General features: G+C 34.8%; 1 protein-coding gene across 1 annotated transcript in view; it reads right to left on the bottom strand.

Annotated features, from left to right (window-relative positions):
- Positions 1-27576, bottom strand: part of GLDC (glycine decarboxylase) — a 106778-nt gene that overhangs the window by 43746 nt on the left and 35456 nt on the right. The window contains exons 4-15 of the mRNA XM_074282881.1: positions 26488-26652; positions 20495-20572; positions 19439-19586; positions 16057-16253; positions 14151-14247; positions 12590-12695; positions 11478-11617; positions 9243-9323; positions 4062-4159; positions 3023-3107; positions 2839-2880; positions 420-562 (exon numbers count right to left, since the gene is read on the bottom strand). Of these exons, the coding sequence (XP_074138982.1) occupies positions 420-562; positions 2839-2880; positions 3023-3107; positions 4062-4159; positions 9243-9323; positions 11478-11617; positions 12590-12695; positions 14151-14247; positions 16057-16253; positions 19439-19586; positions 20495-20572; positions 26488-26652 (1380 nt within the window). The remainder of the gene's footprint in view (positions 1-419; positions 563-2838; positions 2881-3022; positions 3108-4061; positions 4160-9242; positions 9324-11477; positions 11618-12589; positions 12696-14150; positions 14248-16056; positions 16254-19438; positions 19587-20494; positions 20573-26487; positions 26653-27576) is intronic.

Below are 27576 nucleotides of genomic sequence, written 5' to 3' on the forward strand. Positions count from 1 at the left end.
ATTTGCTTTGCCAAGGAAGCTCTTTCCTTGGCACAGCTGCCTGCCAGGACTTTAGCCCACTGTGAAGATATTTTCTTCTTAGTGTTAACCTTTGTTAATTCCCTGCAGGACCTTTTGTTACTAAGAAGTCTGTCTTCCCAGTAAAGCTAGCTTCTCAATGCCAATAAAAATCCCAAACAAACAGATTTCGGGTTTGTGAATTCTTTCGCTGACCAGAAGGGATTCCCCACCCCAATTCTCTCATCAGGTTTATTGGAACCTTTTCTATGATTTGTTATAGGGTTGATAGAGATTAAATAATATAATTGCTAGATGTTATTATTGTTGACCTGCTAGGTACAAACCAAATGACAGTCTTCTAAATTGGGTTCTTATTCTCAAATCATATCACAGACATGAGAAAGTGAAAATCCAATTACCTGTTAGGCTGGAAGGAAATTCTGTCATAGCCTGTGAGTTCACACAAATCCTTCTCTAGCTCTCGGAAAAGCTGCTGATAACCTTGAGCTTGGTCTAGAGGCACGAAAGGATGAATATTGGCAAACTCTTTCCAAGTAATTGGCTGAAGAGGAGGAGAGGAGAAAACACAAGTAAGTTAAAATTCTGTTTAAAACTTATATACACATATGTGAAAATTTTCTGCCTTTGAAGGAATGGAAAGATGTGTACCCAAACACCAATAAATGACAGGTCAAAAATAATGCAGTTTCTTATCTTCTTTGTAGCAAAGAAATGAAGTCCTAAACCAGGAAACTACCTACCAGTACACATTCTCTTCTATTCACTTACACTAAGATTTACCTGAATGTATATTTATAATACATTTACAATGAATAAAAATTATTGTGATAATAAAATATTGTGATTATTATAACATTTATCATATTATTTATTAAATCAATAAATATATTGAAGGAAGTTTCCCCACCTCTAAAAGGCTGTTTTTTAAAATTACAATGCTTATAGATATAAGAGCAGATAATGCAAACCCTTTTGCTGACATAGTTTATGTGTGTGTGTGTGTGTGTGTGTGTGTGTTTCAAATTATTGCTCTCCTTATATATTCAGATAGGAAGCTTTACAATTTTTGATAATTCCTGAAATTAAGGAATATATATTTGTAAAATCAAAGCCTTTAACAAGGCAAATAAAAAATTGAGGAAAAAGCAGGAGGGGTGCCAAATAAGGTTTATTTATTTAAGGTTTTACTTCTCCTGAACTTCATTCTCACTTACAAAACTGAACCCTAAAGCTTTGCAACAATGGAATAATATCCCAAAATGATTTTTATATCATTCTAATGCTGAATGAAGTGAGCAGAACCAGGAGTCTATTGTACACAATAACAGCAACAACATGTGATCAACTAATTCTTCTCAGCAATATAATGATCCAAGACAATTCCAAAAAACTCATGCCAGAAAATGGAATCTTCATCCAGAGAAAGAACTATGGAAATCTGAGAGCAGACCAAAGCATACTATTTTCTTTTGGGAGGAGGAGAAGGGTTGTTTTCTCTTCCTCATGGTTTTTCCCTTTTGTTTTGATTCTTCAACATGACTAATATGGAAATATGTTTAACATAATTGTACATGTATAACCTGTATCAGATTTTTTACTGTCTTGGAAGAGGAGAATAGAAGGGAGAGAAAAATCTGTAACCCAAAATCTTATTAAAAGTGAATGTTGAAAACTATCTTTATGTGTAATTGAAAAAAAATAAAAATTTTAAAAAGTGACTCTCAAATCATTATAAGCAAGGTTTCTTCACTTTCATTATGTGCTGGACCCCTTGGACAGGCTGGTAAAGTCTATGAACCCTTTCTCAGAAAAAGTCTTATAATATATGTCTTAATTATAATATATAATATACATAAAGTAAAATGTGTAAGATTACAAAGGAAACCTATTACATTGAAATATAGTTATCAAAATTTTAAAAGCAAGTTCATGTGTGCTGAAAGGGCTATCAAACTGTGCATACCCTTTGATCCAGCAGTATTACTATGGGCTTATATCCCAAAGAGATCTCAAAGAGGGAAAGGGACCCACATGTGCAAAAATGTTTGTGGCAGCCCTTTTTGTAGTGGCTAGAAACTGGAAAATGAATGGATGCCCATCAATTGGAGAATGGTTTGGTAAATTGTGGTATATGAATGTTATGGAACATTATTGTTCTATAAAAAATAATGAACAGGATAACTTCAGAAAAGCCTGGAGAGACTTACATGAACTGAGGCTAAATGAAGTGAGTAGAACTAAGAGAACATTATACTCAGCAAGCAATTCAATGATCAATAAACAATGATCAATTTTGATGGACTGGGTCTTTTCAATAGTAAAGTGATCAGGCCAGTTCCAATGGTCATGTGATGAAAAGAGCTATCTGCACCCAGAGAGAGGGATTATAGGGAGTAAGTATGGATCACAACATAGTATTTTCACTTTTTGTTGCTGTTTGCTTGCATTTTGTTTTCTTTCTCATTTTTTTTCCTTTTTGATCTGATTTTTCTTGTACAGCAAGATAGCTGTGGAAATATGTGTAGAAGGTTGAACATGTTTAACATATATTGGATTACTTGCTGTCTGAGGGGGAGGGTGGGGGGAAGGAAGAGAAAAAAAATTTGTAACAGGGATTTGCAAGAGTGAATGTTGAAAATTATCTATGCATATGTTTTGAAAATAAAAAAGCTTACAAATTTTAAAATGCAAGTTGAGAGCACTTGTAAAGGATTTGTCAGCAGTTATAATGTAGAGGGTAGACTACTTTGGGCTTATAAGCTATTGCAATATAAGATGTCTCAATAAATAATCACTTAATGAAACTGATCTACTTACTGCAAGTTCAGATGAACTGTTGAGCTTCATTGTACAGGATCCCTTTAAGAAACAACCCCCCCCCAAAAAAAAGCATCATTATTATTGTTCTTAATTCCTCTCATCCACCCTTTATCCCACATATAGTCTCTACTTCCAAGGGACTGAGAACAAGCCAAGAAAACAACCGGAAAGTTATAGCTACCAGAGGAATCATGCTGTGGACGAGAGAAATATCTTTATTCTCCAGTTTCTTCATGTAGCGGACAATATTAGTTTCCGACTGATAGCTGTGACAGAACACAAAATCCAGGTTCAGAACCAAATGGGTCAGCCTACAGATGGCCTTCTAAAAATGCTAAGATGTAACAACTACCCCCCCAAATTTATCAGATTTGGCATCAGACAACACAACAGGAAGGCTTCATGACAGAATGAACAAGGTGCTGAAGTTAGGTGTGGAAAACTGAAGCTTAAATTCCAGCTTCATTGAATATCAGCTGAATTAACAACTGAGAAATCTCAGAGTTGCCTCAGTTTCCTCATTTGTAAAATGATGGAAATAATATTTATATTTACAAGGATGTAGTGAGGAGGAGAATTGATAAACTTACATACATATGAGATCTTACAACATGTTACTACTCTAGGACGGGGTTCCTTATCTTTTTGTGTGTCTGGGACCCCTTTGGCAGACAGGTGAAGCCTATGGACCCCTTCTAAAAATGATGTTTTAAATGTGTAAAATAACATGCATTGGATTAAAAAGGAATATGGAAATATACATATCAAAGTATCTTAAAAATGAAGTTATGAGCTCCAGATTAAAGACCCTAGCTCTAGGAGAAGGGGGCTCTGAAATAGAATAACTCCTAAGGGATTATTGGCCTGAGGTTTGGAATGGATTATTACTGGTGATCAGCATAATAAGAAGGAAAGAATCATGAAATTTGGGAGCAGGTAAAGAAGAATGGTTGTGGGAATGTGAAGTTAATGTTTTACCAAATTTCTGAAGCTAAAAGTCTACTTGAAAACATACTTCCAGGATCTGCTAAACTATGGCCCCTATATTGTTAAGCAAAGAAATACTCTGCTGAAAAAAGAAAAATATACTTTTAAAGGATGTGAATCAATCAATAATTGCCTACAAACAACTAGGCAGAATGTCAGTTGCAATCAAAAGTAGCCTAAGTTGAAATTACTTGCACAATGCAAAATGCAGATGTCAAGGAAGTTATATTAACCTGTTAAACACTTGATGTGTCAGGAATGGACTGGTTCTTTTAAATGGAGTCCTTAAGATACCCTTCTTCTCTTCTCCCATGCTCTCAGCAACCAGTTCCTATAACAAGAGAACACAGAAAAGCTCTTGTAGATTAGATAAGAAAAGGGAAAAATAAACATCTTTCATAGAACTATCTGGTCTTAATGATGTATGAAAGTCAAGTTTCTGGGACAGCTTATGTTTTTTATTCAACATTATTTTAACATTTCCTATAAAGTTAGATGGTGGACGACACAAATGTCACAATTTATGTGACTTACCCAGGGAAACAATCAACTAAATAAAATTCAACAATAGTCATTTGGATTATGAGAACTTTCCTGAGAAGGCTACATCTACAAAACATGGACTAAATAGGAAAGAGTATAGACTTCAAGAACCAAGCAGCAACAACAGTGGGGAGACAGCATCCCTAGCCATACTTAGTACTTAAGCAAAAATTTGTGGCTTGATGTAATATGCAAAATATGCAAAAAAAAAAAAAAAAAGGAAATCAAAAGAATTTGAAAGAAGAGACTAAAAGGAAGGCTAAGATGTAGCCTCCAAAGGCTATTGGATTCTATATCTTAGAACATCTTAGAACAGAAGAAGTCTGTTCTAAGACTTGGGCTAGAACTACAGTAATCAACTTTTCAAGGACTGAGGGAAATTCCAAAAACAAATCTGTTCTTTCCCCAGATTCCTCTTTCTGAGCCTGTTCACTTATAGACACTGTAATGTTCTTTGCTCACCTATCTTACATAAAATTTATTATCCTTATTTTTGCCCTAAACAAAAAATGGCTAAAAGAGTTAAGCAAAATCTAAATTAAGGCAAAGAGCCTTAACCTTTGTCTGAATGTTAGAAATTTTCCTAACTGTAGGCACTGAATTATTAAAATTAAATTTAAATGTTATTAATTAATAATTCTTCTTCTAGTGTAAACTCCATAAAATAAGGAAACTGACCACATTAACCTGAAGGCTATTATTTATTTTCCCTAGAGTAAAAAGCAGGCCATTATTTGCCACCATGCAGCTAATTAAGGAGAGAAGCAGAGAGAGAGACAAAGAGACAGAGAAAGACAAAGAGGCAGAGAGAGAGACAGAGAATGAGAGGGAGAGGAGCAGAGAAAAGGAGAGGGAGGGAGAAAGGGAAGGAGGAAGGAAAGGAGGGAGAGAGGTAGAAAGGGAGGAAGAAGGAGAGATGAAAAGGATTAAAAAGGAGAAATTGACTGGTGAAAAGATCAAACCCTTAAACCAAAGAGGATATAGGAAAGGTCTGAAAAGGATTTCATTCTGTCCCTGTCCAACAGATAGGGACAAGAATAAGAGCTACATAGTTATATGGAAAAATATAAGTTATTTTCATGTTATTCAATAATTATTTATTGAGCAACTCGTATGAGGCAGTAGAATAGGCACTGTTTAGGATAAAGAGGAAGGATATGGTTCCTGCCCTTAGGAAGTTTATATATTTAATAGGAAAGAAACGATATATACACAAATGAATATGAGAAGAATGTAATAAACACACACAAAAAGGTCAAAATAGCATGAGGAATTACTGACATCTTCTGGCGATAAAGCAAATTCAAGCCAGATTCTGGGGATGCTCACAATTTAAAAGCCAAGCCATAAGAAAGAAACTGAATCACAACCTTAGAGCCAGAAAGGGACTCAAAGGCCATTTAGTTTGGCCCATATCTGAGCCCCAGCCCCTTCTATAGCAATCTGACAAGTGATTATAAAGCCCCTGGATGACTTCCAAGAAGGGGTACTCACTGTCCTTGAGGCAACACAATCCACTTTTTAAAAAACTGAGTTCTAAATTCTCTCCCTCCCTCCCTCCCACTCTCTTCCACCTATTGAGAAGGCAAGCAAATGACATCAATTATCATGCAAACATATCTCCATATACCCATATCACAAAAGAAGAAAGCCAGAAAATTATAATTCCATTTGTACTCTGAACTCATCATTTCTCTCTCTGGAGGTGGATAGTATTTTTTCATTACGATCAAAGTAGTTGAGTCTTTCACAATCAATCATTATAATATTGCTGTTACCAGCTATACCCAGAGAAAGAACACTGGGAAATGAGTATGGACCACAACATAACATTTCCATTCTTTCTGTTACTGTTTGCTTGCATTTTTGTTTTTCTTCTCAGGTTATTTTTACCTTCTTTCTAAAGCTGATCTTTCCTGTGCAACAAGATAACTGTATAAATATGTATACGCATATTGTATTTAATATATATTTTAACATATTTAACATGTATGAGACAACCTGCCATGCAAGGGAGAGGGTAGAGGGAAGGAGAGGAAAAGTTGGAACAGAAGTTTTTACAAGGGTCAATGTTGAATAATTACCTATAAATATGTTTTGTATATAAAAAGCTATAATAAAAATAAAATTTAAAAATAATAATAATATTGCTGTTACTGTACACAGTGTTCTCTTTATTCTTCTTACTTTATTTTGTATCAGTTTATATAGGTCTTATTTTTTTTTTCTGAACTCACCCCATCATCACTTTTTTATAGCACAATAGTTCTTCTTCATAATCATTTGCCACAACTTGTTTAGTCATTTTCCAGTTGATGGGCATTCCCTCAATTTCCAATTCTCAGCTACCATAAAAAGAGTTGTTAGGAGTATTTTTTGTAAATACAAATCCTTTTCCTTTTCTTTTGATCTCTTTGGGATATAAACTTTATAATGGTATTGCTAGGTCAAAGGATATGAATAGTTTTACCGTCCCTAAATTGTTTTCCAGAACATTTGGACCAGTTCACAACTCCAACAACAGTTTATTAATGTACTTATTTTCTCTCATCCCCTCCAGGATTTGTCATTTCTGATAGGTGTAAGGTGGTACCACTAAACTATTTAAATTTGCATTTCTATATTCAACAATGATTTAGAGCATGTTTTTCATATGATTATAGATAGCTTTAATTTTTTTTCTGAAAACTGCCTGTTCATATCCTTTGTCCATTTATTATTTGAGGAATGGCTCTTATTTATCAAATTTGCCCTTCATATTTAAGAAATGAAGCCTTTATCAAAGAAACATAAAATATTTTGATATTGTTCAATTGTCTATGGTATCTGTTAGCCTTTAATTTTCCTTTACTTTTATTTTCTCTGATCACCTCTTTTAATTAGGTCTCTTTCTGCTTTTGCTTTTTCTGAGATAAAAGTTGCTACCCTGCCTTTTTTCTTAAATTTTAGCTAAAGAGTAATAAATTTTGCATCAGCCCTTTAGTTTAATTCTCTCTGTGTGTTTCTGTTTCAAGTATGTCTTTTGTAAACAACATATTGTTGGATTCTGCTTTCTAATCCATTCTGCTATCTACTTTTGTTTTATGGGTAAACTCATCCCACTCAAATTCACAGTTATGATTACTAACTACATATTTTCCTCTATCCTATTTCCTTCTTTTTAACCTTCTCTCTTTTTATTCTCTCTCCTCAAAAGTCTGTTTTGCTTCTGACTACTGCCTCCCAAAATATGCTACAAATATTTTTGTACATGTGGGTCCTTTTCCTTCCTTTATGATTTCCTTGGGATATAGATCCAGTAATGGTATTGCTCAGTTTTATAGCCCTTTAGGCATAGTTTCAAATTGCTTTCAAGAATGCTTGAATTATTTCATAACTGCACCAACAATGCATTATGTCCAATTTTCCCACATCCCCTTTATCATTACCTTTTCCTATCATTTTAGCCAATTGAGAGACATGTGAGGAGGTTCAGTGTTAAATTTTCTAATTAGCTCTGGTATTTTTTTAGAAGTGCTTGAAAGTCTTCTATTTTTTTTATTAAATGTCCATTTTCCCCCTGAAAGATTAAAATAAGTTTTGGGGGATATGTTGTTCTAGTTTCTTTGTATTCTGGCATGTCATATTCCAAATCCTTTGTTCCTTTAAAATAGAAAGTAAATCTTATGTGATTCTCACTATGGTTCCATGATATTTGAATTTTTAAAAATAATAATAGTTTTTATTTACCAGATATTTGCATGGGTAATTTTACAACATTGACAATTGCCAAAACTTTTTTTTCAATTTTCCTCTCCTTCCCCCAGATGGCAGGTCAACCAATACATATGTAAATATGTTAGAATATAAATTAAATACAATATATGTATACATGACCAAACAGTTGTTTTGCTGTATAAAAAGAATCGGAAATAGTGTACAATTAGCCTGTGAAGGAAATACAAAATGCAGGCAGACAAAATTAGAGGGATTGGAAATTCTACGTAGTGGTTCATAGTTATCTCCCAGAATTCTTTCACTGGGTGTAGCTGGTTCAGTTCATTACTGCTCTATTGGAACTGATTTGGTTCATTTCATTGTTGAAGAGGGCTTCGTCCATCAGAATTGATCCTCATACAGTATTGTTGTTGAAGTGTATAATGATCTCCTGGTCCTACTCATTTCACTCACCATCAGTTCATGTAAGTCTCTCCAGGCCTTTCTGAAATCATCCTGTTGGTCATTTCTTACAGAACAATAATATTCCATAATATTCATATACCACAATTTATTCAGCCAATCTCCAATTGATGGGCATCCATGTAGTTTCCCGTTTCTGGCCACAACAAAGAGGACTGCCACAAACATTGAATTGTTTCTTACTGGCTGCTTGCAATATTTTCTCTATGACCTGGGAGCTCTGGCATTTGGCTATAATATTCCTGCAAGTTTTCATTTGGGGATCTCTTTTAGGAAGTGATCAATGAATTTTTTCCCTTTCTATTTTGCCCTCTGAACCTAAGATATCAGGGCAATTTTCCTTGATAGTTTCTTAAGCTGATGAGAGGGCTCTTCTTTAAATTATGGTTTTGAAATAGTCCTATGATCCTTAAACTATCTGTCCTTGATATATTTTTTTCAGATCAATTGTTTTTCCATTAAGATATTCCACATCTTTTTTTTTTCATTCTTTTGATTTTCTTTTATTGTTTTCATGTGAACTAAGTAACCACTTATAAGGAGTCACATTCTTGTAAAAATATTCCCAATAGAGACTCATCACCTTAATTACTTATTTATCTTATGATGTAGCTTACATGCTCTGCTACCAGCCACAGTGGTCTGATCCCAAAGGAGAATTTTTAGGCATCTAAGTTTTTAATCTAACTTACCGCAGAGGACTCACAGCCAAAAATCCACAACAAATCATCCAGATCTTTTTCTGTGACTGTTTCATCTAGAGAAATGCCAAGCTATAAGCCCAAGGAAAAAAAAAAAAAAAGAGAGAATTAATTTGGAATTCCAGGACCTCTAAGGAAACTCCAAATGAACCAAAAATTGCTGGAAAACTTATCCTTGTTAACCTAATGGAACACAACTAGTTAAGAAGACATCAAAAGATATAAAGCTTCAAGGATCCTTAGAGATCATCTAGTAATGTTGAATGCTCTTATTCTAAAGATTAAGAAATTAAAATCCAAAGAAATTCAATAACTTGCTTAAAATCACACAGCTTCCAATTAGAAGAGATCATATTCCAAGTCAAATCATCCCACTCTAAATGCAGCCTCTTTCATTATGACAAAACTGCTGGTTTTCAAAGTAGACAGCATCTGCCTACACATGTCACCATAGAGGGATGCTGCCCCCACAACTTCATTTCCTCTAGCAATGCCCAGAGTTCTGAGCCATTCTAGACTTTGATGATAGCCGGAGACAAATGATGGAATGTTCTGTTCTGGCCATTCTCCACCCCCATGGCCTCTCCTGAGAGTCATAGTGAGAAATGGAAGTCTGGATGTACTGTGATCAAAGATCACCTTCCTTCTTGCATTAATTCTAATTCTAAGGTTGCTTTGGCTTCAGGATATAGGATGGGGTTGTTCCCTTATTCTTCTCCTTCAGATGAGAGAGATTAAGTGACTTGCCCAAATTCAATTAGTAAATTGAAAAGTCAGAATTAGAACTCAGTTTTACTGACTCAAATCTGATATCCTTTCCCCCAAAATGGGGGGGGGGGGAGAGGGAATGCAATCTTGAAGGAGAGTATCTAAGAATAAGAATGGTACAGCAGAATGATGTTCCATCTCTGATCATGAAACTAGATTAAGACAGCAATAATTACAACTGGTACTAATATTACTACTACTCCTGTTACTACTACTGCTACTGCTACTATTACTACTGTTACTGCTATTGCTGCTAATACTACTACTACTTTTGTTACTATTGCTGTTGCTACTGCTACTACTAGCATTATTACTACTGTTATAACTATTGTTACTGCTATTGCTGCTGATACTACTACTACTTTTGTTACTATTGCTGTTGCTACTGCTACTACTAGTATTACTACTACTGTTACGACTATTGTTACTGCTATTGCTGCTGCTATTACTACTACTTTTGTTACTATTGCTGTTGCTATTGCTACTATTAGTATTACTACTACTACTAATACTGTTACTGTTACTGCTATTGTTACTACTACTATTACTACTGTTGCTGCTGTTTATTACTACTACTACTGTTCCTATTGCTGCTATTGCTGTGACTGCTACTAGTACTATTAATTATTACCACAAAATAATGATGATAACTAACATTTACAAAGTACTTTAAGATTTTTTTCAAGGAGCTTCATGTATGTTATCTCATTTTATGCTAACAACCTTGTCAAGGCATTTGGGTGGCACAATGGAAAGCTCATTTTCCTGAGTTCAAATCTGGTCTCAGATACTTACTAGCTATGGAACTCTGGGCAAGTCACTTAATCTTGTTTGTCTCAGCTTGCCTCATCTGTAAAATGAGCTAGAGAAGTAAATGGTAAATCACTCTAGTTGATCTCTGCCAAAAAAAACCCAAATGGGGTAATGAAGAATCAGACATGACTCAAAAGTTTTTTTCAACAACTGTTGTTATTTTCATTCTATAGATGAGGTCCCTGAAATAAAAAAAGTTAAGTGACTTGCTTAGGGTCACACAGCCACAAAGAAATAGAAAGTGGCTCTCAAAGCTAGAAAGACTGGATTGAGGGCTGCCTCTAATACCTACTGGCTGTATAACCCTGAACAAGTCATTTAACATCCCAGTATCCTAGGCAACCATCTAAGACTATAGATTGCAAAGAAAGGCCAACTTGCATGAGTGGAAGAGTTTTTTCATTTGAAAATTCTCTATCCCATAACTTCAGGAAAGTGACAGACTTCCAGAGATTGCCATAAAGGATAACATAAAAACCTAAGATGCAAGACAGACTTGCAAAAATCAAGTGTCATGTGGAAGACATATGGCTCTGAAAACACAAAAAAAATTAAGACATGCCAACTTCGGTGGGGGAAAGAACATGTTTCCAAAATATGTGACAAAGAGGTTATAAAAAGCCCAACACATTTAATTCCACTTACTGTGCCATCTCTGAAAAGTCGAAAGTTGATCTGCCTCTGAGCTGCTCTATCTAAAACCTCATTTAAGGAGCAGCCACATTGGATCTTCAAGGTATCAAAGAATAAGTCATGTTGTAGCTTATGGCCAGCTCGCTTAAGACCTAAATAATATCAAAACAAAACAAAATAGAATAGCTAGTTCTATTATAAGTAAAAAACAAAACAAAACAAAACAAAACAAAAAAAACTCTTCTGTGGATATCAGATGTTCTACATAATAAATTAACACTTATGCAATGCCTACTATAGATTAAGTACTGTGCAAAGTACTTTACAATTATTGGTCATTTCATCTTCACAATAACCTTGAGAAGTTTTTATTATACCCATTTTACACAGGAGGAAACTGAGGCAAACAGGATAAGTCATTTGCCCAGGGTCACAGAACTAGTAGTGCCTAAGGCTGGATTTGAACTCAAGTCTTCCTGTCTTGAGGTCTGGTACTCTAATCACTGAGCCACCTCATGGCCCTGATTGTCCTTCGTTTGTCACTTGGTCCATATGCAAAGTCTTTGCAGTTTAATAGAACCAGCCAAACCTTGTGAGTATCTGGCATAACCTTTGAGAAACCAAAATCACTTTCAAGCCATGATGAAAAAAGGAGAACCTTGGTAGAGGCAGTAAGAAATATTTTTAAGCTTAGTTTTTTGTGTTTCTCACCCCCCAAACCCATAGAACCTGTGGAACTGTGAAATTGTTATTACATGGATTAGGACAGAATGTGAGTCAAATCATTTCCCTTAAAAGATAACTTAATATGGAAATAGGTTTTGCATGATTTCTCATGTATAATTTCTAACAAACATATTACTTGCCTTCTTAATGATAGAAATTTTTCCAAAAGGGGGCAGCTAGGTGGCGCAGTGGATAGAGCACCAGCCCTGACTTCAGTAGGACCTGAGTTCAAATCTGGTCTCAGAAACTTAACACTTCCTAGCTGTGTGACCTTGGGCAAGTCACTTAACCCCAGCCTCCGAAAAAAAAGAAAGAAAGAAAGTTTTCCAAAAGGAAGAAACTAATCTGCAATATCCTTTCCCAATCCATGAGGTTTACATGAGGTTTAAACTACTCACCTTCTGCTAGAATCAAGGTGGCATTATGTACCCTCCTGGCAATATGCTTGAGCCCACTGGAACCATGGTAGATGGCGAACATGGCAGCCATGTTAGCCAAAAGGGCCTAAAAAGATAAGTACATTTCAGGAATTATAGTCCAGATCTGGCTAAAAGGTGTTTAGTGTGATGAACACTGGATATTGGAAGTCAAGTCTGAAAACCAGTTAATGTTATCAATTCTATCCTGAAATTCCCTGGGTTTAACCATTTAAGACTGCTATAGTATTTATTTGAATTTAGCATGAAGATAAACTGAAGAGAGCTTTTCTCCCCATATATACTTATATAGAAATATACATATATATATATATATGCCTCTCTTTATATGTACGTATACATATACATATATACCTCTATATACATACACAGACATACCTAAGTATATTTATTATATATGAGAAAGGTGTCATAGTACAGCAGAAAGAATGCTACAAATGGAACTGAAGAAACTGTTTTTAAATCCTGAATCTGATACTACCTGTGGGCTCAAGTTATTTGGCACCCATGCCTCAGTTTCTTGATCTGTTCTTAAGAGAATTGGAATAAATGACTTCTAGGCTCCCTTCTAATTCTAAAACCAAAATTCTATGATTAATCATTTGAACAGTGTGTTTCTGCACAAGAAGTCAGTATAAAACAGTGGGGTCCAGGAGACCTGAATTCTGACCCACTGACCTGCTGATGTTAGATAAGCACTATGTTTTCTCATTAGTAAAATGGCAAAAACATATAGGTTATTATCAACTTTCCAAGGCCATGTCAAGGAAAATATTTTGTAAACATTAATACTCTAGAAATATATGGTCTGTTTTTTATATTTTGGTCTTCACTCTGTTCCCTCTCTGGGTCTCAATTTCATCATCTCCAAAATAATGGGAATTAAAACTAGCTGAAGAGACAGCTAGATGATTCAGTGGGTAGAGAACTGGGTTCAGAGTCAGGATAGACTTGAGTTCAAAACCTGTCTCAGATACAAAATAGCTGTGTGATCCTGGATAAGTTATTTAATTTCCATTTGCCAAGTCATTGGAGAAATGACAAACCATTCCAGTATCTTTACCAAGAAAATCCTATGGACAATGAGTGGGTCCATAGAGTCATGAAAAGTCACACATGACTGAATGAATGAACAACAAACTATACGAACTCTCAGGGCCTGATTCACTGAAATCAGATTTCCCAGGTCATACCAGACTTTTTCTACATATTAATTATTATACATTATAATATTATAATAATCATATTATAATATTATAATAATATTATTTATTAAAACTGGGGGTTTTCCTCTTCTTTTTTTAATTCTTTGTTGTCAGACAGGTTTCTGTCTGAGAGGAGAGGGAATAAAATATATCAGGAAATGTCAGTGATAGAAAAGCAGAAAATACTAATTTATTTTTTGATTTAAAAAAATAAAATAGTCTTCATTTAATTTTAAAAATAAAAGTGTTCATTTTATTCAATAGAAAGGATAACTACGGTATGTTTAATTTTGTCGATACATTTATTTGTTTTGTACCTGAGCTGTACAGATGTTGCTTGTAGCCTTATCTCTCCTGATGTGTTGCTCTCGAGTCTGCAGAGCAAGACGGAACACTTCCTTTCCTGTAGCATCTCTGGGTCATAGAACAAAGTATTTGGTTAGCCAGACTTACCACCAGCTGAGGTTATCTGCACTGATGCTTTTCCTCACTAAACAAAGAGGCAGTTAACGATTGTCCTGTGCCCAGTGAAGAGCTCACTCTCTGGACTATGTTATCTTTAATCCAAGCATTTTCTTTTGCATCAAGAAAACTTGAGCAAGGAAAGAGGAATAGTTAGAGATTTAGTCTTGTATTTGCCCAAGCTAAACCACCCATAAGTGCTTTTTTTAACCCCAAAGGAAATTATTCTATATGTACAAACATAGAGATGCAAAAATATACAACATAAACAGAAAGACACAAATTTTCAATAATTGGAAAATAATTTTTGTCATCTATACCACTACAGAACTTTTAAGATAAGAAATCTTAATAGATTCTAATATTTAATCCTATATTAATTGAAAAATTAATAAGGAATTCCCCCCTTTCTCCTTAGTTTGAAAAAAAATGTTTTAAGAATAAAATATCTCCCAAATTTCACAATGTTAACTAAGTAGGTTATTTGCTCACAGGTATTATTTGCTCAGCTGCTAACACATGGTCTAGCAGACCAGTAACTATCCAGTAACTATCATGGGGTTTCAGGAATGGCACAGCTTGATACTTGAACAATTAGAAATCCTCAAATAAACACACAAAGAGCTATATGAAGGTCAAAGTCTTCCAGATGCCTTTAAGACATCCTGTGGTTCAAGTTCATAAACTAATGATGGGAAAATTTCTGAAGGCACTTGGCTTCAAGTAGTTGTAGAATATGTCAATATAATGAAGGAAAAGCTATAAACAAGTATGAAACTACCTCCAAAGTTCAGAAATTTCCTGACTTAAATGAATATTCTTTCATTTGTTCATTCAATAATTAATTAACTACTGTGTCCAAGACACAATGCTATGTGTAGGAGAGACATAAAGTTTAGATAAAATAGGATCCACTCCCTTATTGAACTCTGAGGAGATAAAACAAAAATGGATATAATACATATTACATGATGTGCATTAGGAAAGTACAAAATATGAGGTTTAAGGAAAGGGGTAATTTTGGAGGGGGGGTACAAAGAGCAGCTATTTTCAAGGGAGGCTTCCCACAGGAGATAACATTTCATCTGCATTTTTTTTTCAAAATGATTATCACTTAAATGCAATGCTAATAAATTCTAATTGGTTCGCACAAGTGGAATCTTATCTGCATCTATTCTAGAAACTATAATAAAGTATACTAAATGAAACCGTTGATTTACCTATATCTATTAGAAATTATCTTGGCAAGACCCAATGCAAGCTTAGCATAGTATTGGACTAAGAAATGAACTCAAGTTTATTATGAATACAATTTGTCTGTTTCTCAGGGGAATGATGTTTTTATCCTGGGAGGGAAATCACATGGGCAGAAATAACCAATGTTCCAACCCTTTTCCTTGAACCAGTTCCACCAATAAATTGAGAGCAAGTGAGAAATGGGTTAAGGACTGTCTAGAGGAGGTACCATGAAAATACTTATTGCTGTTCTATGCTGGAAACTGAAAGCTTGTGTCCCCCCAAAATATTCCATGGTTGAGCAGTCCCATTCTTTTACGGCAGCCATGAACATGCTCAAAGAGAAAAGAAAGTAGAATGATGTCTCCTGGACTGAAAGGCTATTCTTTCCTCTACCTCTTTCTTAGATACTTCCTTCATTCATATACATATCATAAATGAAGAGGAGAAAAACACAGCAAATGTGCAGAATGGATTCTGGTCTTGATATTTACAGGAAGAAATGAGGAAAAATCCAAGCTTTACCTCGTCACGCCCACCATTCTTCCAGGCATCATTCTCACCAAGTTTTCCCGAACAGCAAAAAAGGCAGCATGTGGTCCCCCATAGCACAATGGCACCCCAAACCTTTGTGAACTCCCCAAGGCAATGTCAACTCCAAATTCTCCTGGTGGTCTCAGGACACAAAGAGCTAACAGATCAGTAGCACAGCAAGCCAGAGCCTAAAATGAGATGAGAAAGGATGGAATAAACCAACAGGTCTTTATTTAGCATTTATTTAATTCATACATGTATGCATATTTTCTTTATTATCCAATAGAAAGCATCATGAGATAGTGCTGAACTTAGTCATGGGGCCTGAGTTTGGATCCTACCTTTACCTTATTAATATTTATGTGACTTTGGGCAAGTAAATTAACTTTTCAGTTTCCTCATCTCTAAAATGAGGAGATTGGACTACATAAATTCTAACCTAAGGTCTAGAGAGATGATTCTGTGGTTTTCCTCAGTAATAATGCTTTTAGTAGTAACTTAATAAATATTTGTGAAATTTGGGTTTTCTTTCTTTTTTTCCACTTCTTACCACCTATGGAAAGACTGAAACAGGTCTTTTTATTTGCTTTAACATTTGGTTCATTGACAATATCACACATGATAACTATTGCTGAATTAAAGATTTTATATTTTATTTCTTTTGAGGGGCATAATAAAGATCAGTTTTCTGTGTAATTCATTATATATGACAATTAATTCAATTATATCAGGAAGATAGATGCTTTATTATATTCCTTCATATACATATGAACCCTAATCAAAACCAGTCATTATTTCAAATGATACCAAAGATTTAGTTATAATACTTTGTTTTCTGAATAGAAAAGACCAAAATGCTTGTTTTGCTCAAAATTAAGAATAAGAAATATGTACTTATATGTAAATAAATATATATACATATTTATATGTATATTTACATGCTCACATGTGTATATATTCACACATATACATGTTCATGTTTCAACAACCACAAAACTATTGAAGGAGAAAATTTTGAAATTATAAAGAACAAGTTTGATCCAAAAGAATAAATATGAAAAGAAATCTTTCCCTACCCTTTGCAAAATTGGAGAGGGGCTCACAAGTTAAACTTCAAATATTAGTCTGTTTCTTTCCTTTTTTCTTTTCTTTTAAAAAATTATCAATAAATATTTTTTAAAATATAATGTCATACTCAATAATGAATGTTTATTGAAAAAATAAATTATGTAATAACACCTTATGTTTTCTTAATGTTTTTTTTTTGAACACTTATTCATGTAGATTATGTCATGTTTTTTTAACCATAGTTGTGGAACTTAAGGGTAGAGTCATAACATTCTTACTACTTTTGTTCCAGGAACAAATACAAAATGCTTTGTTTGACATTCAAAGCCCTTCATAACCTAGTACCCTCCTACCTCTCCAGTTATTCCTCAACATGTATTCTTTAATTTAGTGATACTGGTCTCCTAGCTTTTCATGAATTTACTCTATCTCTTGGCTCCAGGCATTTTCTCTGGTTGTTCCCCATGTCTGGAATGTTCTCCTTCCTCATCTCCACCAACTGGCTTCTCTGGCTTACTACAAGTCCCAACTAAAATTCCACCTTATGCAGGAAGCCTTCTCCAATCCCTCTTAACTCCAGTGCTTTCCTTCTTTTAATTATTTCCTATTTATCCTATATATAGCTTGATTTGCACTGACAGTGGTATCTTGTAATTTGTTGTTAATTGGTTCCAGAAGGCACAAGTAGTGAAAACAAATACTGAACAAATTTTTCCCAGCTCAACTCCTCCCTTCTTGACACAATTCACTTTCTGAAGGCACTAAGACCTTTATACTCTCACCCTTCTCCCCTTCTCAACCCCATCCAAGCTTCCTTGGAGGAGATTGGGGCTGGATGTGGCAGAAGCTATGGTCTCATGCTCTCTGCCACCCAGGACTCTGGATGCTTCCTGGAGCTTGGACTTCCAGGAGCCCTGCATCCTCCACCACCACTGCCACCTCTGCCCGGGTTCCCATTGGCACCACACCACTGTTCCTGTTCCATTGCTCCTCCTTCTTTTGAGCACACTAGCTGCTCTATGTCCCTTCCACACTGCTGCTTTTGGGAGCCGGGAGGCTATGTGCTACAGCCACTTCATCTTGCAGGAATTGCTCCTTTACCTGCCCACTTAGAGACACAACTTCAGCATGGTGGGCTCCAATCTGACAGTCCTGCAACTGCTACCTTTCACTGGGGAGAAGCTGGCCGTGACTGAAGGCAACAGCAGTGACTGAGCAGAACACCTGAACAACCTCACATCCTCACTGCTCAACCAAGAGAACAACCAAGTCCTAGAAGCGCTGACCAACCATCAAGTGCTGAAACATTTTTCTCATTAAAATGCATGGGATACCAAATTCAACCAATTTCAAAGCAGACAAGTGCCAAGGTTCCATTGTATATGTTTGCATGTTACCTTCACCATTAGACTGTAAGCATTCAATGATGGTTTGTTATTGATTGATTAATGATGACAATAGATGATATCATGGTTAGAACTAGACTTGTAACAAGGAAGACATGTTCAAGTCTTACCTCTAATTCATGCTCTGTGTGATTCTGAGCAAGTTTCAACTTTAGTACTCTATCAGATCTCTAAGACTATAAGTTACAGAAAAGGTAATCAACAAGTATTGATAGTTTCTATCCTCAATAACTATTTTACTGTCTTACACATGATAGGTGCATAATGCATTGAAATGAATTCCTTTTAAACATAGAGCAGTATAAAGGAAATGAAGCCTGCGAAGTATTAAAGCCCTTTCTCTGTATAAGTTTCCTCATCCCAGGATGTCATCCCCCTTTGATGACATCGAAAGACTAATCCCTATCCCTGATAATAACAGCTAACATTTATATAAGAGCTTATGATTTGAAAAGCACTTTACATATATAATCTCATTTAATCTTCATAATTTCCCTGTGAAGTCAGTGTTATTGCCCCCTCTTCCATAGGTGGGGATTAATAGTTAATCAAAATAGTTAATAAAATCAAATAGTTGATCAAATTAATAGTTAAATAGTTAATCAATAGTTAATCAAACAGCAAACATTTGAATTCAGTTCTTCATAAGTGCTAATCCAACACTCTATCTACCACACACTTTAAGTGCCTTTCATCACAGAAATCTTATCGAATGACCTCATCACTGTGGATGTAACCACCCTCCCAGAATGATCACAACTCCTCTGACTTAAGGGAGATCTTAAAAAGTTGTTGTTGCTGAAAAGCCATCAGTGGACTATTTTCTTTTACAGAGAAAGAAATTAGGAGCCAAAGGATAGATCATACATGAAATACACAAAAGTAAGTTCTGGTCCTACCCCATGCTGGTGGGCTCTATCCACAAGCTCCATGAAGTCTTCCACCTTCCCCTCTGTATCTGGATATTGAAACAGTACTCCACTGACATCTTTAGTACTAAAGTCCATTTCATGAGGAAGTTTCAACTCAATGAGGACCCCAATGTAACTGAGAAGGAAAGAGTTATCAGATTACACATAGTGTTGGAATATTTACACCTTATATTTAGAAAGGGAAATGACATTGAAAAAATAAATTTGTTCTAAATAAGCCCAGTGTTGCCTAAGTTGGATAGTGAGACCAGCTTTGAGTGATGCTGTAAAGCAGGAGAAGTCTATGCTGTGTCCCAAGGGACCCCTTCAGCACTCTGTCCCCTTCAGTTTATAACCACTTCTTATCTTCCCTCAGCTGTTCAGTACATTAATGATCTCTTTCTCTCATTTCTACCAAAACCTGCCCTAGAAATAGACCTGCAGCTAATACCTCAGAAGATGTAAATAATTTTAAGTTTTATTCCCTAACAGGAACCTTTTTATAGTAACAAAGATGAAAGTCTTAGGTAAAGAATGAAATTTTAGTGGTAAAATCTGGGTTATAAATAAAGACATTGAGGAGATTTGGAAAGATTTCCCCCAAATCACTCTACATGAAAAAACCCCTAAGAGGCAAACTATGAGTCACCAAAACAAATTAGAGGAAAATAAGTTAACAAATATCTGCTCCCACAGACAAAGTACATATAATGAGATTTGGGGGCCAGTGTTCAGATTGCTTACAGTGTAGTCTCTGGGCACTTTCAATAGCTTATATCAGAAAGGATTCTTCTTTTCTGTACACTTTACTACAAAAGCAAAGAAAGCTGTTTGGTAAAACTATTTGGTACATTCTCTTTATGTAAAACAAGATAAAAAAGAAAGTATTGGTGAAAAGAATATAATTAGTGGTATCCTAGCTTAGGGCTCAATGTCCAATCTGTGGAACCCAAGGCAAGCCAACCTATTTGAAAGATAGGACAAGAGAAACAATATAGGCAAAAATCATTCTTAAATTTCAAAATACAAATGAAAAAGAGTTACCTGGCTCGAGTCTGCACAACAGCTATTGTCTGTGGATGGCACCGGGGGTCCACATAAAATTTCTTATTTTTGCTGTGTCTGTTAAAAAAAATTGAAAAAGAAAAAAGTTATATAAAGAATTATAGAGTCATTTTCTTGCAAGAACACAAAGCAAGATCACTTTATAGGATCATTGGAGCTAAAAGATACCTTAGAAATCATCTAGTCTTAACATTTTTTTTGTGTCAGAGACCTCTTTAATAATAATAGCTAGTGTTTATGTAGTATTTTAAGATTTGTAAATCATTTTAAAATATCTCATTTTATCTTCATAACACCCCTAAGGAAAAAAAGCTATTATTATATCCATTTTAGATATAAAGGAACTAAGGCGGTAGGGGTTAAGAGACTAGTCCAGGATCACATAGCAAGAAAGCATCTAAGAATAGATTCGAACTCACCTTAGTAGGCCTGAGCCCCTGGACTGTATTCATTATGTACTTAGGTGCTTCATGCACTTAGTTAGTCTGATAAAGTCTCCTTAGAATAATGTTTTTAAATTTTAAATTGCATAATTTATTATGCAAATTATATAAAATTTAAAATGCATAGATATATAGAATTGCAAAAGAAACCAATTACATTGAAATAAAAATATATGGAGCAGAATGAGGACATTGTATACAGTAATAGCAAAATAGTACACTGATCAACTGTGAAAGACTTGGTCACTGATCAAGACAATGATCCAAAACAACTCCAAAGGTGCTGTAATGAACCTCCACAAAGAGATAATGAATATTAAGGAAAAATTAAGAGATATTTTCATACTTTCTTTATTTTTCTTATTTTTCTATGTGTGTTTTATATGGCTATCATGGAAATACATTTTGGATAGCTTCACCTATATAATGAATATCATATTGCTTTCCTTCTCAATTGATGGGGGGAAGAATATAAAGAGGAAAAAGAATTTGGAATTCAAATTTTTAAAATTAATGTTAAAAATAGAAAAATTAAAATTTAATGTTAAAATTTTTTAATGTAGTTGGAAAACATTTAACCAAATAAATAAAAAAAAAATTTTGAAAAAAGATATACACAGGAAATCAGAAAGTACTCTATGATCAGGAATAAACAGAACAGAGCCAAAGAAAAAAAGAGTCCTCTAGATCAAAATGATCCTGAGATGTACAAAAGAGATCGGATTTCACAATAAAAGTAAAACTGAAAATTACGAATTATGAAAATGTGGAGTGTTCCCACTACAGAGAAACTCTGTGATAATTAAACAACCTCCTTGTAGTTCATCCTCATGGATTTTCCACCTCCCAGGACAAAAAAAAAAAAGAGTAAGGGGGAATTTTTTAGCTGTCCTGTGAGATAGGAAGCTATAGAGAACAGAGCAGTGGACTTACAGTCAGGAAGAACAGGGTTCAAATTCTACCTTATAAACTTCTTAGCAATGGAACTCTGGGTAAGTCTCAATTTCTGTGAGGCTCAATTTCTTTTTAATGATAACTGGCAGTTAAATACTACATTAAAGTTTACAAAAACTGTTTACACTTTGATCTTCCCAACAACCCATTTGATTCTCACAACAAGTTTCAGGAACTTGTCCAGCATTACACAGCTTAGGTGTCAGAGGTGGGTCTTTCTAAATCCATGTTTAATTCTCTATCTACTACATACTACATATATTATTATAACTGCATTCTTCTCATCTTGATATTTGAAGGAATTAAAAAAGAAATATTTTTTGGAACAAGCCATTATAAAACCACTAATCTTTTGTTTATTTATTTAATGTTGTGCAAATTACTTGTACCGGGAGATAAAGTAAATTTTTTTTATTTTGTGGGAATTCAATTAAAGTGTTGGGATGTAACATCATCTTCTTTAGACTCAATGACATCTTTTTGAGCAATTCCCAACTCCTGGTAGCAGTTAAGGTGATGGAGATAATGATAATAAAGGTGATAAGGGTTAATGCTAAAATAGAAAAAAAAAAAAAAAAAAAAGCTCCCCAATGCATTTTCTTGTCTTAGAGGTGATAATAAGCTCTCAGTCATTTAAGTATTAGTCATTTAAGGTCGGATGAGTCCAACCAAGTTAAAGAGGGAACCTGGTAATAGCCTGCATCTGTCCTCTGAAGACTAGTCAAAGTAAAGATGATGAGAATTTGCAACCAGAGAATATAATTTTAGAAATAGTAATTCATTAAATCATGTCCTAAGAGGCAGCTGAGTTGTACAGTGGCTATAGCAATGGTTTGGAGTCAGGAAAACATGAATTGAAATTCAGCCTCACATTCTTACCACCTGTGCTACTCTAGGCAAGTCACTTAACCTGTTTGCCTCAGTTTCCACCTACATAAAAGGGGAATAATAATAGCAACTACCTCTCAAGGTTGTGGTAAGGATCAAATGAGATAATACTTCTAAAGTACTTAGCCTAGGGTTTGATATATAGTAGTTTGTACAGAAAAAAATTAAAAAAAAACATATGAGGAGCAATAATAACCTATCCAGAAACACAGAGGTGATAAAGGGAGTAATGCATAATAAACATGAAGAGATACGTTTGGGCTTGATTGTGAAGTGCTTGGAACACCAAGCTCGGATTTTTTATCATAGTGATAATTAGGGAACTGCTGAAATTTCCTGAACAAAAAATTGTCATAATCAGATCAAATTTGGAAAAATTAGAGGTTACAGTAGAGATAATTTGGGAGTTCATCTAGGAGACTGTTTCAAAAGTCTATGCAATAGGGAGCATCTTTCAACTTATAAATAATCAAAAAATATGATCTGTGCTCAAAGAGCTATAAAATCATGCATGGAAATTGAAGAGATACCCATCAATTGTGGTATGTGTTTGTAATGGGATATTATTGTTCTATGGGAAATGATGAGCAGTTTGCTCTCAGGAAAACAAAAACAACCTGAAAAGTCCTCCATGAACTCAAGTAAAGTGAAATGTATTGTATACAAAGTAATAGCAATGTTCTGGGAATGACCAGGTGTAAATGACTGCTAATCTCAATAGTACTTCATCCAAGACTACGCTGAAGCATTTATGATAAAAATCTTATTCATAGACAGAGATGGAATTGATTGTGTTTGAATACAGATTGAAGCATTCTCTCTTTCTCTCTCTTTTTTAACTTAATTTTTCTTGAGGGTTTTTATTTTCATAAATTTTCATTTCAGTGGGAGATCTATGTTTTCTTTAAAAACTTAACTTTTATGGAAATGTTTTGCATAACTTCATATATGTTTTCTTAGTTGTGAGTAGGGATAAAGGAGAGAAACTAGAACTCAAAAAAAATTTTTAAATGTAAAAAATATAACTGGGGGAAAATATTAAATAAAATCAAATGGGGGGGGAGAGGAGAAATTATCAAGAAAAACTGTCCTGATATCTTAGAACCAAAGGGCAAAATAGTTATTGAAAATATCTTCTGATGACCTCTTGAAAAAGATCCCAAAACAAAAATTTCAAGTAATGTTCCAAATTCCAGAATTAGCGGGTCAAGGAGATAATACAGCAAGCAGTTAGAAAGAAACAATCCAAACATGCCTCCTTGAGGCACAGTCAGTATTACATGGGACTTAATCACCTTCTATGTTAAAAGATTAGAGGGCTTGGGATATGATATTCTGGAAGGAAAAAAGCTTGGATTACAATCAAATCAATTACCCCCCAAAATTGAACGTAATCTTTGAGAGGAAAAGATGGACATGAAAAAAGGGATTTTCAATCATTCCTGATAAATAGTCTAGGCAAAAGGTTTGAAGTAGGATTGTAGAGTCATTGAATTATCGAGTGTATGGACAGAAGGGGAATGATACAAAATATTTGTGAAATTAAAATCCACATGATTTAGCAACACATTGGATGTTGTGGTGATGAAAGAAGAGTCAAAGTTGATTCTGACTTCAAATTTGAATGACTGGAAAGATGGTGGTACCCTCAATAGAAATAAGAAATTTTAGGTGAGGACTGAATTTAGGAGCTAAGGTGATTTCTATTTTGGATGTCTTAAATTTGAAATGCCTATAAGAGACCCATTAGAAAATAGCCAACAGGCAGTTGGAGACAAGAGCTCAGAATGAACTCAGAAGAAAGATAAGGTTGGACATATAAATCTGTGAGTTATCTGCATAGAGATTAAACCCAAGAGAGCTAATAAAATCCCTAAGCAGAGAGTAAAGGGGAAAAAAAAGAGGTCCTTGACAGAGCTTTGGTAGACATCCATTATTAAGGTGAGGGATGACCTAGTAAAGAAGTGGTCAGACAAATAGGAGGAGTGAGTGGTCAAGAGTATCAAATGATTAGCAATTAAAAATTGATGATAATCTGGGCAGCTAGGTGGCGCAGTGGATAGAGCACCAGCCCTGAATTCAGGAGGACCAAATCTGATCTCAGACACTTAACACTTCCTAGCTGTGTGACCCTGGGCAAGTCACTTAACCCAGCCTCAAGGGAAAAAAAATTGATGATAATCTTGGAGAGAAGTGTTGCATGTTATAAAGTGAGAGGGATAAATGAAGGAAAGGAATATTAAATAGTTTAAGCCAATCAGGAAGTATTTATTAAGCGTTACTATGGTCCAGATACAGTACTAGGTGCTAAGAATAAAAATACAAAGAATGAAACAACAAAGAGATAAAAAAAAAAAAAAACTTGAGAAATGTTAAGGTCCAGAAAAGAGGTATGAGTGTGAGAGGGTAGGAGGAATGTGTATTTAATCGGGAGATTGGATCTCAGCTTGTTAGTAAACAGTGGGGAAGAAATCAATAGGCAGAAAGGGACTGAGTAATAATATTTGCCTTAACATTTAAGGTTGGGAAAGCACTATACATGTATGTATTAATATAATATATTCATATATGTGTGTATATAAATATGTATGTGCAAAATATATATGTACATTATATGTATAATAACACTTATCTCTCTAGGTAGTTGTGATTGGAAACTTTTTCTAGAAAGGAGCTAGACAGGGTTATAAGGGAGGCAAGGTTAGATAGATAGATAGATAGATAGATACATGCATATGCATGTGTATGTGCATCTTATTTGATCCTCACCACTATGCAGTGAGGTAGGTACTATTATTATTTCTATTTTATAGATAAGAAAACTGAACATGAGAGAGGGATGGTTGCATAGCTAGTAAGTTTCTGAAACAGGATTTAAACTCTGGTCTATCTTTGTGGGTGTATAGATGTGTGAGTGTGAATTGCGAAAGATGATGAAGAATAACAGAAAAGTGAAAGATGATGGAGAATAAAAGAAATGGAATGGCTAAACTTGGGAATTTGTTTTGCTTGACTATGCATATTTGTTACAAAGATTTTGTTTTTTTAGTTTTTTCATTGGGGCAAGGAGAATTGGGAGTGAGAGGGAAGATAGGAATAAGGGTGCCAAAAAAACATCCCAAATCCTCAATCCAAAGTGAAAAAAAGAAAAAGATAAAAGTAATTGAAATATTCTTAAAGTGCAGCATAGAAGAAAACAGAAAATAAGAATGAATCACAGACTAACAAGAGAGCTTTGAAAGTTGAATTTATTATGCGCTTAAAAAATAAACTATCAATATAGATAGAGATTTGCCATTTCACATCCAAACTGTGGATGTGTATACTCATCCAGTGTCTTGTTAGGTTAAGAATTTTTTTTAAAACCAATGCAATAATTTTTGTTATTCTTCCCAGCTTATTTTTACCTTTCTAAATCCGATTTTTCTTGTGCAACAAGAGAACTGTATAAATATGTACACATATATTGTATTTTAAGATATATTTTAACATGTTTAACATGTATGAAACTACCTGCCATCTAGAGGAAGGGGTGGAGGGAAGGAAGGGGAAAGTTGGAACAGAAGTTTTTGCAAGGGTCAATGTATATGTCCTGTCAATAAAAAGCTATAATAATAATAACAAAACAATGCAATATTTATAACCAGGAGGTGTCCCTTCAAGGATTTGAGGTTTTAATGGTCTTACCTGTGACATAACTGCATAGCCTCTGCTGCAGCCGTCCCCTCATCTAGCAAGGAAGCATTGGCTACATCCATTCCAGTGATATCACATACCATGGTTTGGAAATTGAGCAAGCTCTCGAGTCTTCCCTGGGACACCTCAGGTTGGTAAGGTGTATACTGGGTAACCCTGTAAGGAAAACAAAATATACACCCACATTGTCACTTTGGCTTTCCAAAAAAGTCACTTTCCCATAATCATTTCTTATTCATAGATAATAATGCAACAATTCAACAAATATTTACAAAGCACCTAATAAATCCAGGTGATACAATGGATGGAGTGCCAAGCCTAAAGTCAGGAAAACACATCTTCCAGAATTCAAATATGGCCTTAGACTGTGGCTATGTGACCTTGGGCAAAACACTTAATCCTATTTACCTCAGTTTCCTCATCTATCAAGTGAGCTGGAGAAAGAAATGGCAAACCACTTCAGTATTTTTACCAAGAAAACCTCAAATGGAGTCACTAAAAGTCAGACATGACTGCGTAACAACAAATAAGTCCAGATCTCATAGACCATTGTTCTTTCCAGCAATATCATCCTACCTTTTAGCCCAAATAATTTATATGTCTATGAAAATAAATGCCTTATTTTATAGAAGCAGAGAAGGACCCTTGAAGAACTAAGAATTGCGGGGAGTGGTTTGTTTGTTTTTAATTTATGGGTTTCTGTAGCCCAAAATTCCATTAGTGATCAACTTAGTCATAAACTTTTCCACATTTAACTTGACTAATTCTATTTAAACAGATGAAGTAGATTAATTAAGCCACAAACATTAAGAGATTGCTGTGTACTGGCCATTGTGCCAGGTGTTAAGATGAGCTAAAGATGAAAGATGAATAGTTCTCACCCTCAAGGAGTTTATATTCTATCAGGTAAGACATGTCCATGCATTTATGAGTATAGGCAAAATGAATACAAGATAATCCAGAGTAGCTAGTACAAATGGTTAGAGGACCCGGGAAGAACCTGATCTGAGCTCATCTGGAGCTGGGGCCATCCTCGTAACTCTTGTAGTTCTTTCTTCTTCAAGTATCACGGAAAGAATG

Source organism: Sminthopsis crassicaudata, chromosome 1, assembly GCF_048593235.1.
Source record: "Sminthopsis crassicaudata isolate SCR6 chromosome 1, ASM4859323v1, whole genome shotgun sequence".
Lineage (NCBI taxonomy): Eukaryota > Metazoa > Chordata > Mammalia > Dasyuromorphia > Dasyuridae > Sminthopsis > Sminthopsis crassicaudata.